General features: G+C 33.3%; 1 protein-coding gene across 1 annotated transcript in view; it reads right to left on the reverse strand.

Moving 5' to 3' along the window:
* LOC145261199 (neprilysin-1-like) overlaps positions 1-14,896 on the reverse strand; it is a 1,350,287-nt gene that overhangs the window by 30,539 nt on the left and 1,304,852 nt on the right. The window contains exons 17-18 of the mRNA XM_080119525.1: positions 10,827-10,894; positions 5,734-5,864 (exon numbers count right to left, since the gene is read on the reverse strand). Coding sequence (XP_079975651.1) covers positions 5,734-5,864; positions 10,827-10,894 — 199 coding nt within the window. The remainder of the gene's footprint in view (positions 1-5,733; positions 5,865-10,826; positions 10,895-14,896) is intronic.

Below are 14,896 nucleotides of genomic sequence, written 5' to 3' on the forward strand. Positions count from 1 at the left end.
GGTCATTATGAAGGGAGAAGAGTAGAAAGATGTTTGTTAACATTACACTTGAACTTCTGCATATCATTGCAGTTGGGAAAGCAGAATCCCGGAAGGGAGTTCCAAAGACCCGCAGTTCTGGGGAAGAAACTATTGGAGTAAAAGGCTTTCTTGCACCTAGGGATCTCCACTGTAAAGGGATGAGACTTAGTAGCTTGTCGGGTTTGTCGGGGGTAGTTACGTCGGGGAGGTACACGTGTTTGCAGTTCATCAGAGCATTCACCATTAAAGTATTTGTAGAACAGGCAGAGGGATGCAACATCTCGTGGATGGGACAGAGGTTGAAGCCTAGATGACAGTTCAGGACCTATCAGGTTGGCGACTCTTTTTTGAACCTTGTCCAGGAGCGAGAGACAAGCAGCAGATGCACCAGCCCAGATGTGACAACAGTACTCCATACATGGGCGAATGGTTGCCTTATAGAGGTATAGGATACTGGCAGGCGTAAGTAGTTTTCTAGCACGGTAGAGGGAGCCAAACTTCTTTGCAGCAGCTTTGGCAATGCTCTCAATGTATCTATTCCAGTTCATATTCCCTGTAAACGTTAGGCCGAGGAGTTTAAAAGAAGTACTTTCAGGCAATGTGTTCTTGGCCATTGCTATTGGTGGTAGAGAAGGTTTCTTGTAGTTATTGAAGGAAACAAGCTTAGTCTTAGCAGCATTGAATGAGACCAACCATTTTTGTCCCCATTCCACTACGGATTGGAGGTCATCCTCTAGTGTTTCTGCCATTTTCTTGGATATGTGTTCATTTGTTTTCCCCTCATATCTGTTATAGAGAGTGGTGTCATCGGCAAATATACCCATCTCCGAAACAATATTATCAGGGAGGTCGTTTATGAATATCAGGAACAATAGAGGTCCAAGGATAGACCCCTGAGGCACTCCCGCATTTATGTCATATTGTTTGGATGTACGTCCGTCGAGGACAACTTTGATTTTTCTATTACTTAAGAAGGATTTAATTACGTTATGAATTCTTCCAGTGATTCCATATGATCGCATTTTCCTTAGAAGACCATCGTGCCATACCCTGTCAAAAGCCTTAGATATATCAAGGGCCACCGCTCTACCCTCCCCTGTTTTATCCAATGAACAGTATATACGTTCAGAAACTACAGTTAAGATATCTGCTGTTGAACGGGCTTGCCTGAATCCATATTGTTTGTCAGTCAGGAGTTTAGCAGCTGTTAGGTGCTGGACTAGGACTTGATTAACTAAGGACTCAAATATTTTGGCGAAAAGCGGGAGGAGGCTAATGGGGCGATAATTTAGTGGGTCAGTTCTTTCACCAGAATTCCTGAAGACTGGCACCACAGAGGCGGCTTTCCAGCAGTCGGGAAAACAAGATTCGTTAAGGCATTTATTGTAAAGTTTGGACAGAACTGGAGCAACCTCGGCAGAGCATTTTTTTAATAGCACAGCCGGGATGAGATCTGGTCCACACGCTTTAGAGGTGTCTAGGTTTTTTATAATAGCATGTACCTGAGAAGGGGTGATTTTCAAATCGTCAAGTGTGGCGTCTGTTTGCAGAGGAAAATCAGGGAGTGAGTGGTGTACCGAGTTCGGTGTGGAGTTTGAGGCAAACCGACTGGTAAGCAGATTAGCCTTGTCAGTTGCCGTGCAAGCAACCTCATGGTTGTTTGTTAGTGGGGGAATAATTGACTGTCCATTATTAACTACGCTGTTGTAGATTTTACTGCCCCAAATGATTAAATTGCATATAAACACACACAGAGGCATATATATATATATATATATATATATATATATATATATATATATATATATATATATATATATATATATATATAGTTAGTACCGGATGGGTGACCATTTGGCAAACTAGGCGCTGTATGTGCTCTCCACTTATCTCGGCATTTGTCTCCAGTCCTGTACATACACTTCATTTGCCAAAGGTATTTAACGATGCCGACTCAGGAGAGGTGTGGTTGGAGATTGCGCATTTCCTGTCACAAAAATTTCATGCGCATGCACCCCTTCGTGGGTAACCATAGTCTGTCAAAAACTGGAGGGGCCTGTTTATACATATATATATATATATATATATATATATATATATATATATATATATAGTCTTGGAAGTTTTTAACCTTTAAAACTATACAAAAAAATATTTTTTATCATTCGTTAAAAAACTATTTAGTAAATTATTTAATAACCTGCAATCACTGCATCAACTCGCTGTCTCGAATTCACTATAGTACTAATGGTAATTTAAGGGATCATCAGTTGTTTACCATATATATATATATATATATAAAATAATATATATATATATATATATATATTATTTTATGTAGGCACATAAAGTGTTATAAATTGATATGAAATTTTATGTATTGATTTTCAATACTTACTTAAGCTCAATACGTGAGCAGAACTAGAAGTATGAATATATAGATGTGGCAATTACACTACACATAATTTTCTGCGTTTTCATCCTTGTAAGGACTCGTCAGGCTAATTAGTGAAACATAAAACATAGAAACATAGGCTCATTCCGTCTCTGACAGACCATGGATACCCACGAAGAGGTGCCTGCACATGAAATTTTTGTGGCAGGAGGTGCGCAATCCCCAACCACACCTCTCCTGAGTCGACATTCTTAAATACCAGTGGCAAATGAAGTGTATGTACAGGACGACTGGAGACAAATGCCGAGATAAGTGGAGAGCACATACAGCACCTAGAATTCCCAGATGGTCACCCATCCAGTACTAACCAGGCTCAACGTTGCTTAACTTCGGTGATCTGATGAGAACGCAATTATGCCGTATAGTGATGATATATATATATATATATATATATATATATATATATATATATATATATATATATATATATATATATAAATTTATAAAATATATATGGCGATTAAGCTACACTGAATATTCGGCGTTTCATCCACTCTAGGATTCGTCAGGCTTATAAATTAATAACTAGCTTTACCTACGTATTGAGCACTTTTGAAGTAAATACTTAAAGTTTACGCATAAATCTATACTTTCGTATATTAATTTTATGTGAGTAAATGAAGTAGTTATATATATATATATATATATATATATATATATATATATATATTATTTTATGTAGGCACATGAAGTGTTATAAATGAATATGATATCTGAGTTATTACTTTTCAATGCTTACTTAAGCAGTGCTCAATGCGTGAGTAGAGCTAGATAATAAATTATGAATATATATATGGCAATTACACTACTCATAATTTTCTGCGTTTTCATTCTTGCAAGGACTCGTCAGGCTAATTAGTCTTGACGAATCTTTACGAGTATGGAACACTTCTTTTGTTTGGAGGTGGTAACGCCAAGTGTTTCCACTGCATTGACTGGCCTTTCATCCTTGAAAGACCCAGGTTTAATGCTACGTAATCAGTGTTTTGAAAAAGTTTGGCTTATCTTCTTGGCACATCTCCAAATTCATCTTCGAGCATTCAACGCATTCTCACTCTTAAAAAGGTGTCAGCAACCTGGGAATCTATCTGCCAGACACCTTATACATATGCAAATGGTCATGAATGATAGTGTCCACGGACCCTGTACTAATCTGGATCCCTTGGGCTATCGATTTTCCAACATGACAGCCTCAACTCTGACTAATAGGTCTCAGCAATGGCAGAACCGGAGAGGGCTACAAGGTCTGGCAGCCGTTTCCACAGATTTTCGAATATGCCAGCATTTTAAAAGGTCATTGGATGGGGAATAATTACCATACATTTCTTGCATTTCATCAAAAGTTTCCTGTGCGTCCTTTCAAATACTGCATCACTAAGCGACACTCAACAGGTTCAATTTCACACCTGATTCAGCTCAAGCAGCGGAAGATCAGAACTAAAATTAATTCAGAAATGCATGCATTTACTTTTGCTTTTTTTTTTAAATGAAAATAAAGTATCGTAAATTGTAACAATTAAAAGAAAATGATTTTTACAGCAATATTACGAAAAACGCCCATAAGTCCGAAGTCCGTATTAATGAATTTGATATAACTCGAAGAAAAATTAATTTCTCGAACTACCAATTTATGGTCATTAAATTAAGCTACCAATTTATGGTCATTAAATTAAGCTACCAATTTATGGTCATTAAATTAAGCTACCAATTTATGGTCATTAAATTAAGCTACCAATTTATGGTCATTAAATTAAGCTACCAATTTATGGTCATTTAATTAAGCTACCAATTTATGGTCATTTAATTAAGCTACCAATTTATGGTCATTAAATTAAGCTATCAATTTATGGTCATTAAATTAAGCTACCGATTTATGATCATTAAATTAAGCTACCAATTTATGGTCATTAAATTAAGCTACCAATTTATGGTCATTAAATTAAGCTACCAATTTATGGTCATTAAATTAAGCTATCAATTTATGGTCATTAAATTAAGCTACCAATTTATGGTCATTAAATTAAGCTACCAATTTATGGTAATTAAATTAAGCTACCAATTTATGATCATTAAATTAAGCTACCAATTTATGGTCATTAAATTAAGCTACCAATTTATGATCATTAAATTAAGCTACCAATTTATGATCATTAAATTAAGCTATCAATTTATGATCATTAAATTAAGCTACCAATTTATGTCATTAAATTAAGCTACCAATTTATGATCATTAAATTAAGCTACCAATTTATGGTCATTAAATTAAGCTACCAATTTATGGTCATTAAATTAAGCTACCAATTTATGGTCATTAAATTAAGCTACCAATTTATGGTAATTAAATTAAGCATTGTTTATTTAACATTTTCGCACAAAAAATTATAATTTCAAAAAATATTTCCACTTTTTTATGAATTAAAGGTTTCGCATAATTTTTATATGTAAGATTTCAATATTTTCCTTGCAAAACTGTGAAACTTTCAGTGTAACATACTTTTTATATTATCTTGAACAATACATTTTTAAAAAAAAATCTTATAGCGAGAACATAGAAAAATAATAAAATTAAAAAATGGAAAAAATCATACAAACGTTCACGACTGTGACAGATGCACGGCGGGGGAGAGGGGAGAAGAAAACCAACACCCCTACCTCCTTTTAAGTATCTGACGTCATTTTCAGACAGTCTTTCGACTGTCTGAGATTTTGGGCTTCCGTATACTCCATTTTTAGAGACTTCAGTTTTGTTGACATTTTATGAAGCGAGAATCTCTCGCTTTTTGGGGCTAATCAAGTTATTTTTTGTACAAACAAGGTATTTTTTTATTTATTTAATTCAATATCTTAGAACTTTACTTTACAAATTACCTTTAAAATAGACCCAGAAAACTAATATTTATCTTTTTAAGGATTTTTACAATTAATTTTTTTTTTATGTAACTTCAAAATTTAGCTGAATTAGTTAGCTTGCCGTGAAAACATTTCTCATAACCTTTTTTTCACGTGTACAAATATTTTTTTCATTTTGGAAATTAACTTTAGTCTTTAATCTTTCAAATACAATCAAAACGTAGTCGAAAACCTACAATAAAATTATGATAAATCGGCTTTCAAAACCATGTCCCTCTATCTTTATTCCGCTATTTTTGCTCGTACCTATAGTAAGGAAAGAAATCAGACTTAGGGGAAAGAGGATAAGCGGAAAATGGGTCATCATGAATCCATAATAAAAAAAAGAATGCTTTATAAATACTTACGTTCATTTCAGCTTCAGGGATCATATAATTACTGTACTGATCAACAATGCACTGAGTTTGGTTTTTAAACCTTTGAATGACGTCATCATCCCACCACTGTTTCAAATCACCGTCTTTATCGTATTGGCGACCTGAAAGAATTAAAAGAATGAAACGTTAAAAGTTCTAATTTGAGATGACACTTGTGGGAACACATTTTCAGGTCACCAGTTGAAACTGGGCCCTATCGTCGGTTTTACTAAATATGTACGACTAAAATTATGTACCACTTGAATAGATAACCACATAACGATATTTTAAAACGTGCTCTCCTAAATAAATAAATAGCCACTTAACGATATTTTAAAAAGTGCTGTCCTAAATAAATAAATAAATTATCCCTTAACGATATTTAAAAAGTGCTATCCCAAGTCGGCGGTTATGGAACGAAATGAATTCGTATCCCTTTTTCAATTCTAAGGGAGACTACTCTCCCTAATTCCCAGGGGAGATAAATCATACCGAATTTAATTTATGACCACCACCACCACCACCACCACCACCACCACCACCACCACCACCACCACCAACAACAACAACAACAACAACAACAATCAACCTCCCACAACACGCACACACACACATGCACACTCACACACACGCACGCACACACACACACACACACACACACACACACACACACACACACACACACACACACACACACATATAATTAATAAATAACAAATACACACTATTTATAATTATTTTCAGATGTAGTTCATTATGGCAATAAGAGGTATTTAGCACTCCGCAGCATTTTAATTAATTAATCGATTTAAATTTAACAAATCATACCTATTCATATTCATACACACACATATACATGCGTTATTTTATTCATTAATCGTATTAGTAGATCTATATATCCATACAAGTGACAATGTGTATGTACGTGTGTGTGAGGACACTTCTCAACCTATATACTCAAATAATTTTTTACCTACAGACTTAGAATTTGGTATATAGTGTATTACTAACGAATCTTTCTTTCCTGACTACTGGAAAACTGCTTCTGTGCTACCAGTTTACAAGAATTCTGGCGAAAGAACTGGCCTATTAGATTATCGTCCCATTAGCCACCCCCCTCCTTTTCGCCAAAATATTTGAGTCCATAATGAATTAAGCTCTAGTCCACCACTTTACAGTTGCTAAACTTCTGTCCAACCAACAATATGGGTTTAAGCAAGCCCTTTCTACTGCAGATATCCTAACTGTAATCCTTGAACGTATATACCATGCACTGGATAAAGCAGGAGAGGTAAGGGCAGTAGCCCTAGATATATCCAAAGCTTTTGACAGGGTATGGCACAATGGTCTTCTCATGAAAATCAGATCCTATGGTATTTCTGGACGAATAGTTAACATAATTAAATCCTTCTTAAATAAGAGGAGAATCCAGGTTGCCCTCGATAGTCGTACGTCAAAACAATATGATATAAATGCAGGTGTACCCCACGAGTCGATCCTTAGACCTTTATTATTGCTGATATTCATAAATTACCTCCTTGATAAATTTGCCCCCGAGATGAGTATATTTGCTGACGACACCACGCTCTATAACAGACATGATGGGAAAACGAATGAACACATATCCAAGGCAATTATAGAACCCTAGAGGAAGACCTCCAGTCTGTAGTGGAATGGGGACAAAAATGGATGGTCGCACTCAATGCTGCCAAGACTAAGCTTCTTTCCTTTAATAACTACAAGAAACCTGGTCAACCACTAATAGCCATGGCTAATAATACATTATTTGAAAGTACTTTGTTCCAACTCCTCGGCTTGTTCATGGGGAACATGAGTTGGAACAGATTAATTGAGGGCATTGCGAAGGCTGCTGCAAAGAACGTGGTCTTTCCACCATGATAGAAAGTATGCTGTATCTCTACAAGGCCACCATTCGCCCATGTATGGAGTATTGCTATCACATTTGGGTTGATGCATCTGCTATTAGTTTCTCCCTCTTAGACAAGGTTTAAACGACAGGCGCCAACCTTAATGGACCCCGCACTATCAGCTAGGCTTCAATCTCTGGCTCATCAACGAAATTTTGCATCCCTTTGCCTGTTTTACAAGTATTTTAATGGTTGGTGCTCAGATAAACTACAAGCGTTTGTCTCTCCACGACGTAAATACCCCCCCCGACAAACAGCAAAATCCCACCCTTACACAGTAGAAATCCCTAGATGTAAGAAAGCCTTCTACTCTAATAGTTTCTTCTTTAGGACTGTTAGATTTCCCTTCCGGGGTTTTGCTTTTCAACTGTACTGACATGCAGAAGTTCAAGTGTAATGTAAACAGATATCTTACTGCTCAACTTCCTACATAGTATCCCTGAAAATTATGTCCCAGATAGTAGCCCCTACATCAAAGTGGCACTGTGCCTTGTTTGGTATGAAAATGCAGCAGCAGCAGCAGCAGCAGTAATAATAATAATAATAATAATAATAATAATAATAATAATAATAATAATAATAAAAATTCATACACGTGGAAAACTTTTTAATCCGTTTTCATCCGGAAAAAAAAAATGGAAGCCAGGAGGTCAAACTTTAAAAATTAGTACTTGTGGGTCATCGGATTCTTATCAATTTGATAATTATTTCACAAAATTTGAAAACACCTTTTAAAGATCGTGTTAAACTGGTCTAATGATTATCGTACTTGATTCACTGTCTTTAAGTTTTAGTTTCGATCTCAGCTCGAGTATCTTTTTTTTACTTACAAACAATGAACTTTTAGAAAAAAAACAGCATAATACTCGAATGCATATGTCTCAGTTTCTTTCCGTTTTTTTTTTGCTTCATTTTTTTTTTCAAGGAATTTAATGTTATGTTTAATATCGGACAACGCCGGGTACGTTTCTAGTAGATATATAAAAGTGATTTGGATGATTATAGAACTTTGTTTCGTAGCAATCAGATTATTTCCATACGGACCTACAAGCGGTAAGATTTTATGAGGGATCTAATGAGGTCATAAAATTCACACATTTGAACACACTAGGGACCACTTATCGAATATCATAGCAGGCACACTAAAAATCAAAGGATGTTTCAGAAAAGTCCGGAATGAAGTAATGAAATTGATTTCATAAGTAAGAAAACATTAACCCCATAAAATGTATTTATTTATTTATTAGTTCTTTTTATGAAATAATATAGTAAATGATCCTATAGGGAAAATTGTGGAAACCCAAAAAAAAGCGTCTGTGCGCGTGTATGTCATGTGAAATCAAGCTGTCGGGAATAGGGGAGAAAGAATCAGGAGGAAAATCGTCTGCCTTAAACGACTAACCTAGTTCTAAAACAGATCCTTTGTTCGATAAAATGCATACCCATTGGCTGATAGGAGGGGGCGCGGTGGATGCTAGAAAGCTGATTGGCTAACTAAAATCCTCAACATATATAAAAATGAGAAACAACCACAGAATTCGCGCATAAGCCTGACGAACCCTATAGTGGATGAAACGCCGAATATTCAGTGTAGCTTAATCGCCATATATATTTTATAAATTACTAACTAGCTCTACCTATGTATTGAGCACTTTTGAAGTAAATACTTAAAGTTTACGCATAAATCTATACTTTCGTATATTAATTTTATGTGAGTAAATGAAGTAGTTATATATATATATACACACATATATATATATATATATATATATATACACACACACACACACACACACACACACATATATATATATATATATATATATATATATATATATATATATATATATACATATACAACAAAGATGGCGGAAGTGTGGAAGCATGGCTTTGGAATTCCTTTTCCCCTAATACCATGTTTATCGTGTTAAAAATATACTTTTTGTTGTTAAAATCAAATGGAAAAATCATCTGAAGAAGTTGGTGGCGACAGGATATTTTTATATACACATAAATCGTAAAATTACCGTCCCGCTAATGAAACAGCTATAATGAAAAAAATCCAGGAGAAAATAAACGAAAGTTATAAAAAAGAGAAGTAAGTCTTTGAATTTCAACAAAGTTTTGGACTATATATATATATATATATATATATATATATATATATATATATATATATATATATATATATATATATATATATATATATATATATATTCTTAAAACTGGACTGCATCATATTTTATGTTCCTTGCCAGTATTAATCAAGTGCAAGAAGCCCTCGGAAATGCATACCCCCCCCCCAAAAAAAAACCCAAAAAACAAAAACAAACACAAAAAAAAACAAAAACAAAAATGAAATGCATCACAAGAACCGTGAACTAAAGATAACTGTAGAAACATTAGTTGAATCGCGCGTGAGTAGCGTTCTTTATCAGGTCAGTGCAAAAACGTTGACAAATTTTGTTATTTAAAAAATACATAAATAGCTGAAATATATTTTTTATCTTTATTTCTTCAGAAAGAACAACACCTAAGTGCAATTCATTCAGGGAATAATCTTTTTTGCACAGAGAACGACACAAACGTAACAAATGCTCCGAAACATGTTGTGCCGAGCATGCTCGGAAGCGCAAAACCGCGACCTTTCGATTACAAATAAAATCTACTAATGAACTATACCCATCTTACCCCAAAGTGATGATTTAGTTTCACCCAACGGCGATAAAAAAAATAATCATAAATAAATAAATAAATAAAATAAAAAATAAGAAGCTGATAAGTTATTCGGTGGTTGAAATGCACTGCTTGGAAAACGTGTCTCGCGTCGTGGCGTGTCGATTCGGCGAAATTGTTCGGTGCTCCTTGGGAACGTGTCTGTCGATTCAACGATATTGTTCGTGGTGTGTCGATTCGGCAGTGGTGTTCGAAATTGCGCAGACGTATTTGTTAAGGACACAAATGTTGAAAACAAATTATATATATATATATATATATATATATATATATATATATATATATATATATATTTGGCGCTCCCTCTTCCTCGTGTAGCGACACATATCATAGTAAAAGGCGCGGTTGATGATAGTTATTTGAAACAAAATGTTGCGAACTACGACTATTCTTTTGAAAGAAATCTGAAATATTCGTTACCTTTGTCATCAAATCCATGGGTTATTTCATGTCCAATCACCATTCCGATTCCACCATAGTTTAGTGATCTGAAGAAAATTAAAAAAAAATTATAAAATATATTTTTTTCTCTTATATTCCCCATTTTGTTTATATATATATATATATATATATATATATATATATATATATATATATATATATATATAGTCTAAAGCAGCTTTGAGTAAAAAAAACAAAATGTAAAAATAAAAATGTAAAACGAATGTCCGCTTTCTTTGAGTTCCCAGTATTTATTCGCTAGTGTTGTTTTTATACGGTGTTTTTTATTTTTGAATGTGCTTTTGTGGTCATAGTATCGGGTTTTGAAATCTAAGGAAGTCATGCCTATGTAATATTTCTTGTTATTCGGGGTTTCTTTCGCAAATATTGTTGCTTGATAAACTACGCTTTTTGTTAGACATTTATTTTGGACTGGGCAAAGTGTGCGGTGTCTACAATTGCATTTATCTTGTCCAAAATTCGGTAGTCGAATGGAAAATAATGAGACAAATTACCACATGCAGACATTTAGACGACCCATGTAAATTATGCCTCCATGAAAAATTTTCTATCCTGTACTTTAAAGAACCTCAAAATCTATTAAACTGTAGGCGGGAAATAGCAAACAACTGTGTTCACAAAATAAAACTTACTCTAGGATAGCGATACAAAATAGCTTTAAAACTAACAATAACAATAGAAAACAAACAAATAAATAAATTAAATAAACATGAATATACATAAACGATCACACACATATATATATATATATATATATATATATATATATATATATATATGTATATCTATATATCTATAAAAGTGAACGTGTCTGTCTGTCTGTCTGTCTGTGTGTCTGTGTGTCTGTCTGTCTGTGTACATTTCCCTACGCAATAACTCTGTCAATTTTTAGTCTGTAGACTCGAAATTTGAAATACCGGGTACTGAGATGTGGAAAAATCGATGTGACGGGTGTCAGCCAGAAATTTGGCTGTTAAGGGGTCAAATTTCAACGATTTGACCTTTAAGAACTCTACCAAACTCCTCCGACAATTTTGGGTCTAGACACTTAAAATTTTAGATATAGGTTCCTTGAACCTGGATCTAACTTAATAAAGTAATTTGAGCCCGAAACTATAAATTTTAAGGGGTCATAATAGGGGTCAAATTTTAAAAAAATTAACCATTTTTTTGTTTTTTTGCTTTTTTTGCACAGCATACACCTCCAAACACCCGAGCAACGCCGGGCACCCCTGCTAGTATGTATATATATGTGCATTATTGTGTACACATAGGTATATTTATATGTATAAAAAAAAAGAGAACGGCCACCTAAAACCACTAACCTAGTTCTAAAACAGATCCTTTGTTTGATAAAATGCATGCCCATTAGCTGATAGGAAGGGGCGCGGTTGATACTAGAAAGCTGATTGGCCAACTAGAAATCCTCAACATATATAAAAACAAGAAGCAACGATAGAATTCGCGCATAAGCCTGACGAATCCTATAGCTGGATGAAACGCAGAATATTCAGTGTAGCTTAATCGCCATATATATTTTATAAATTACTAACTAGCTCTACCTACGTATTGAGCACTTTTGAAGTAAATACTTAAAGTTTACGCATAAATCTATACTTTCGTATATTAAATTTATGTGAATAAATGAAGTAGTTATATATATATATATATATATATATATATATATATATATATATATATATATATATATATATATATATATATATATATATATCAGACTAATGGAATCCAGTAAATCTAATGGTATGCAAATCCAAAAAATATTATTCAATGTAATATTTTATAAAGTCAATTCCAGTTAAATAAAATTGTTCAATATACAATATAGAGAAAATAAATCATTATTTAGGAATTTAAATTTTATTATTTGAACAAGTTAAATTACAAATTTCAAATTTTTATAGCATGCAAAACAAAGAATACATTTTAATAAGTATATTTCCTTAACGCATGAGTTTTCAATGTTTATTCATCTCCTCAGAGAAAAAATATTAGCAAAAATGGTTTGCACCTTATTTGCCAAAGGTAATAAACATAGAAAATTAAAAGTTTTTAAAGTAGTTAAATCATTTAGCCACATAGAATAAGGGAAATTAGATATTGATGCAGAATAAAGAATATTAAACTTCAAATCCAAAATGTATGCTAAATCCTGAAATGGAAGTCCTCACATTCCATAAGCGTTGTTCTGAACGAGGGAGAATAATTGCTGTTTTCTGGGTCAGACATTTATTGTTGGCTAAGTTTTGACCTTGAAGTGTTTTTTTTTAAACTCTTTATATCAAGTGGCTTCGTGCCTTGTCTTGCACGATTTCCATTAACAAAATAATAATAATAATAATAATAATAATAATAATAATAATAATAACAGCTTTTGGTTTCTAGGCTTTTTGGTAAGGCACAAAGTGTAGTATCTGTTCTGTCGCTTGTTTATTCTGTTCACGGTCAATGAAAGAGAAATATTTCTGTACTGCAATATTTTTTTGTTCCAATCCAGAGTGCCCCTTTTTGGGGAGCTGGGTTTTCCTCACTTTGAAAATCGACCTTGTGTCTACCTTTGGCCTCGTTGAGAGGCAAACAAATAGGAACAACTGTTGATGAGTTAAGAATTCCGAAACACAACATTCCTCCTCTCTGCAGACCACACGAAAACTCCACCAACAAAGCTGGTTGGTGCGGCCTGGTGAAAAGCGTTATTTTTCTTTCCCTTTTCGTCTGTATGGAATTCTTAACAGATTTGAGTAGCATGAAAAAGACGTTCCTTTCTGAAACGATTCACGATTCCTGATCGTTCCGACTTCCATGAGATTTACCATTCCTGTTTATTCTCCTTGTCAAACTGTCAATTTTATCTGATTTAGTTTTCGTAATTCTAACAAGCGGGTCGATATTTTATCCGATATCACGCAAACTGTTAAAATCCTTGAAAAAAAAAAAAAATCCAGTAATCCAAGGGAGGGAATTCATCGACTGGATACAATCCAAGAATTCTCATTTACTCGGATTTATTACGGAAATTGAGTGCAGTTGTCTGCAGCATGCACCAGCTGACGGTAGCTGTTTATCTGAAGTCTAGATGCACGCCCAGAAGCTTAATGCCGCTTTAATTCGGATTGCAGTTAAGAAGATATATATATATATATATATATATATATATATATATATATATATATATATATATATATATATATATATATATATACATATATATATATATATATATATATATATATATATATATATTTGCAATATCCTGTGATGTCATTCATATGATAAGTATGTGATTTTATAAGATTTATGAATATTAAAATTTAAATCGTCTAGTAACGAAACTCACCTCGTAATTATGCAATATCTATATATATATCTATATATATCTATATATATCTCTCTATATATATAATACATAATTATTATTATATATAATACATAATTATTATATGTATATATATACCCTTTAATAGTATAATATATATACTTTTAATTTATACATACAACAAAGAATTTTTTGATTGTCAGATCTATTTAAACTCAATAAAAATGGATAGCACTTGTAAACAATTCAAATACCACAAGTATATTTAAATCGCATTCATATAGTTTTATTTCATATATTGTACGTCTTACACGTGTTTCGTTGAATGGTATAGGTAGATAAAAAAACTCATCAGAGATCCACATTTCTATGAGAGAATTATTTGGAAAAAGGACCAAAGGTGGAAGATGAAACGGAATTCTTTTAAAAGGTGGCATCTATGTTTTTTTTTCTGGAATGCTTTCTTCCTGGAGCAATCTATAAATAAACCACAATTAGTAAGATTTCAAATTATGGATTCATGTACGTCTCTGATGAGTTGTTTAGTCTGCTTATACTATTCAATAAAACGAAACATAAGATATAATGATATGAATGTGATTTAAATATACTTGTGGTATTTGAACTGTTTAAAAATTATATATATAAAATATAAAGCTGAACGTCTGTGTGTGTCTGGTCACGAATAGGC

This window comes from Euprymna scolopes, chromosome 37, assembly GCF_053919585.1.
Source record: "Euprymna scolopes isolate OS-2025 chromosome 37, ASM5391958v1, whole genome shotgun sequence".
NCBI lineage: Eukaryota > Metazoa > Mollusca > Cephalopoda > Sepiida > Sepiolidae > Euprymna > Euprymna scolopes.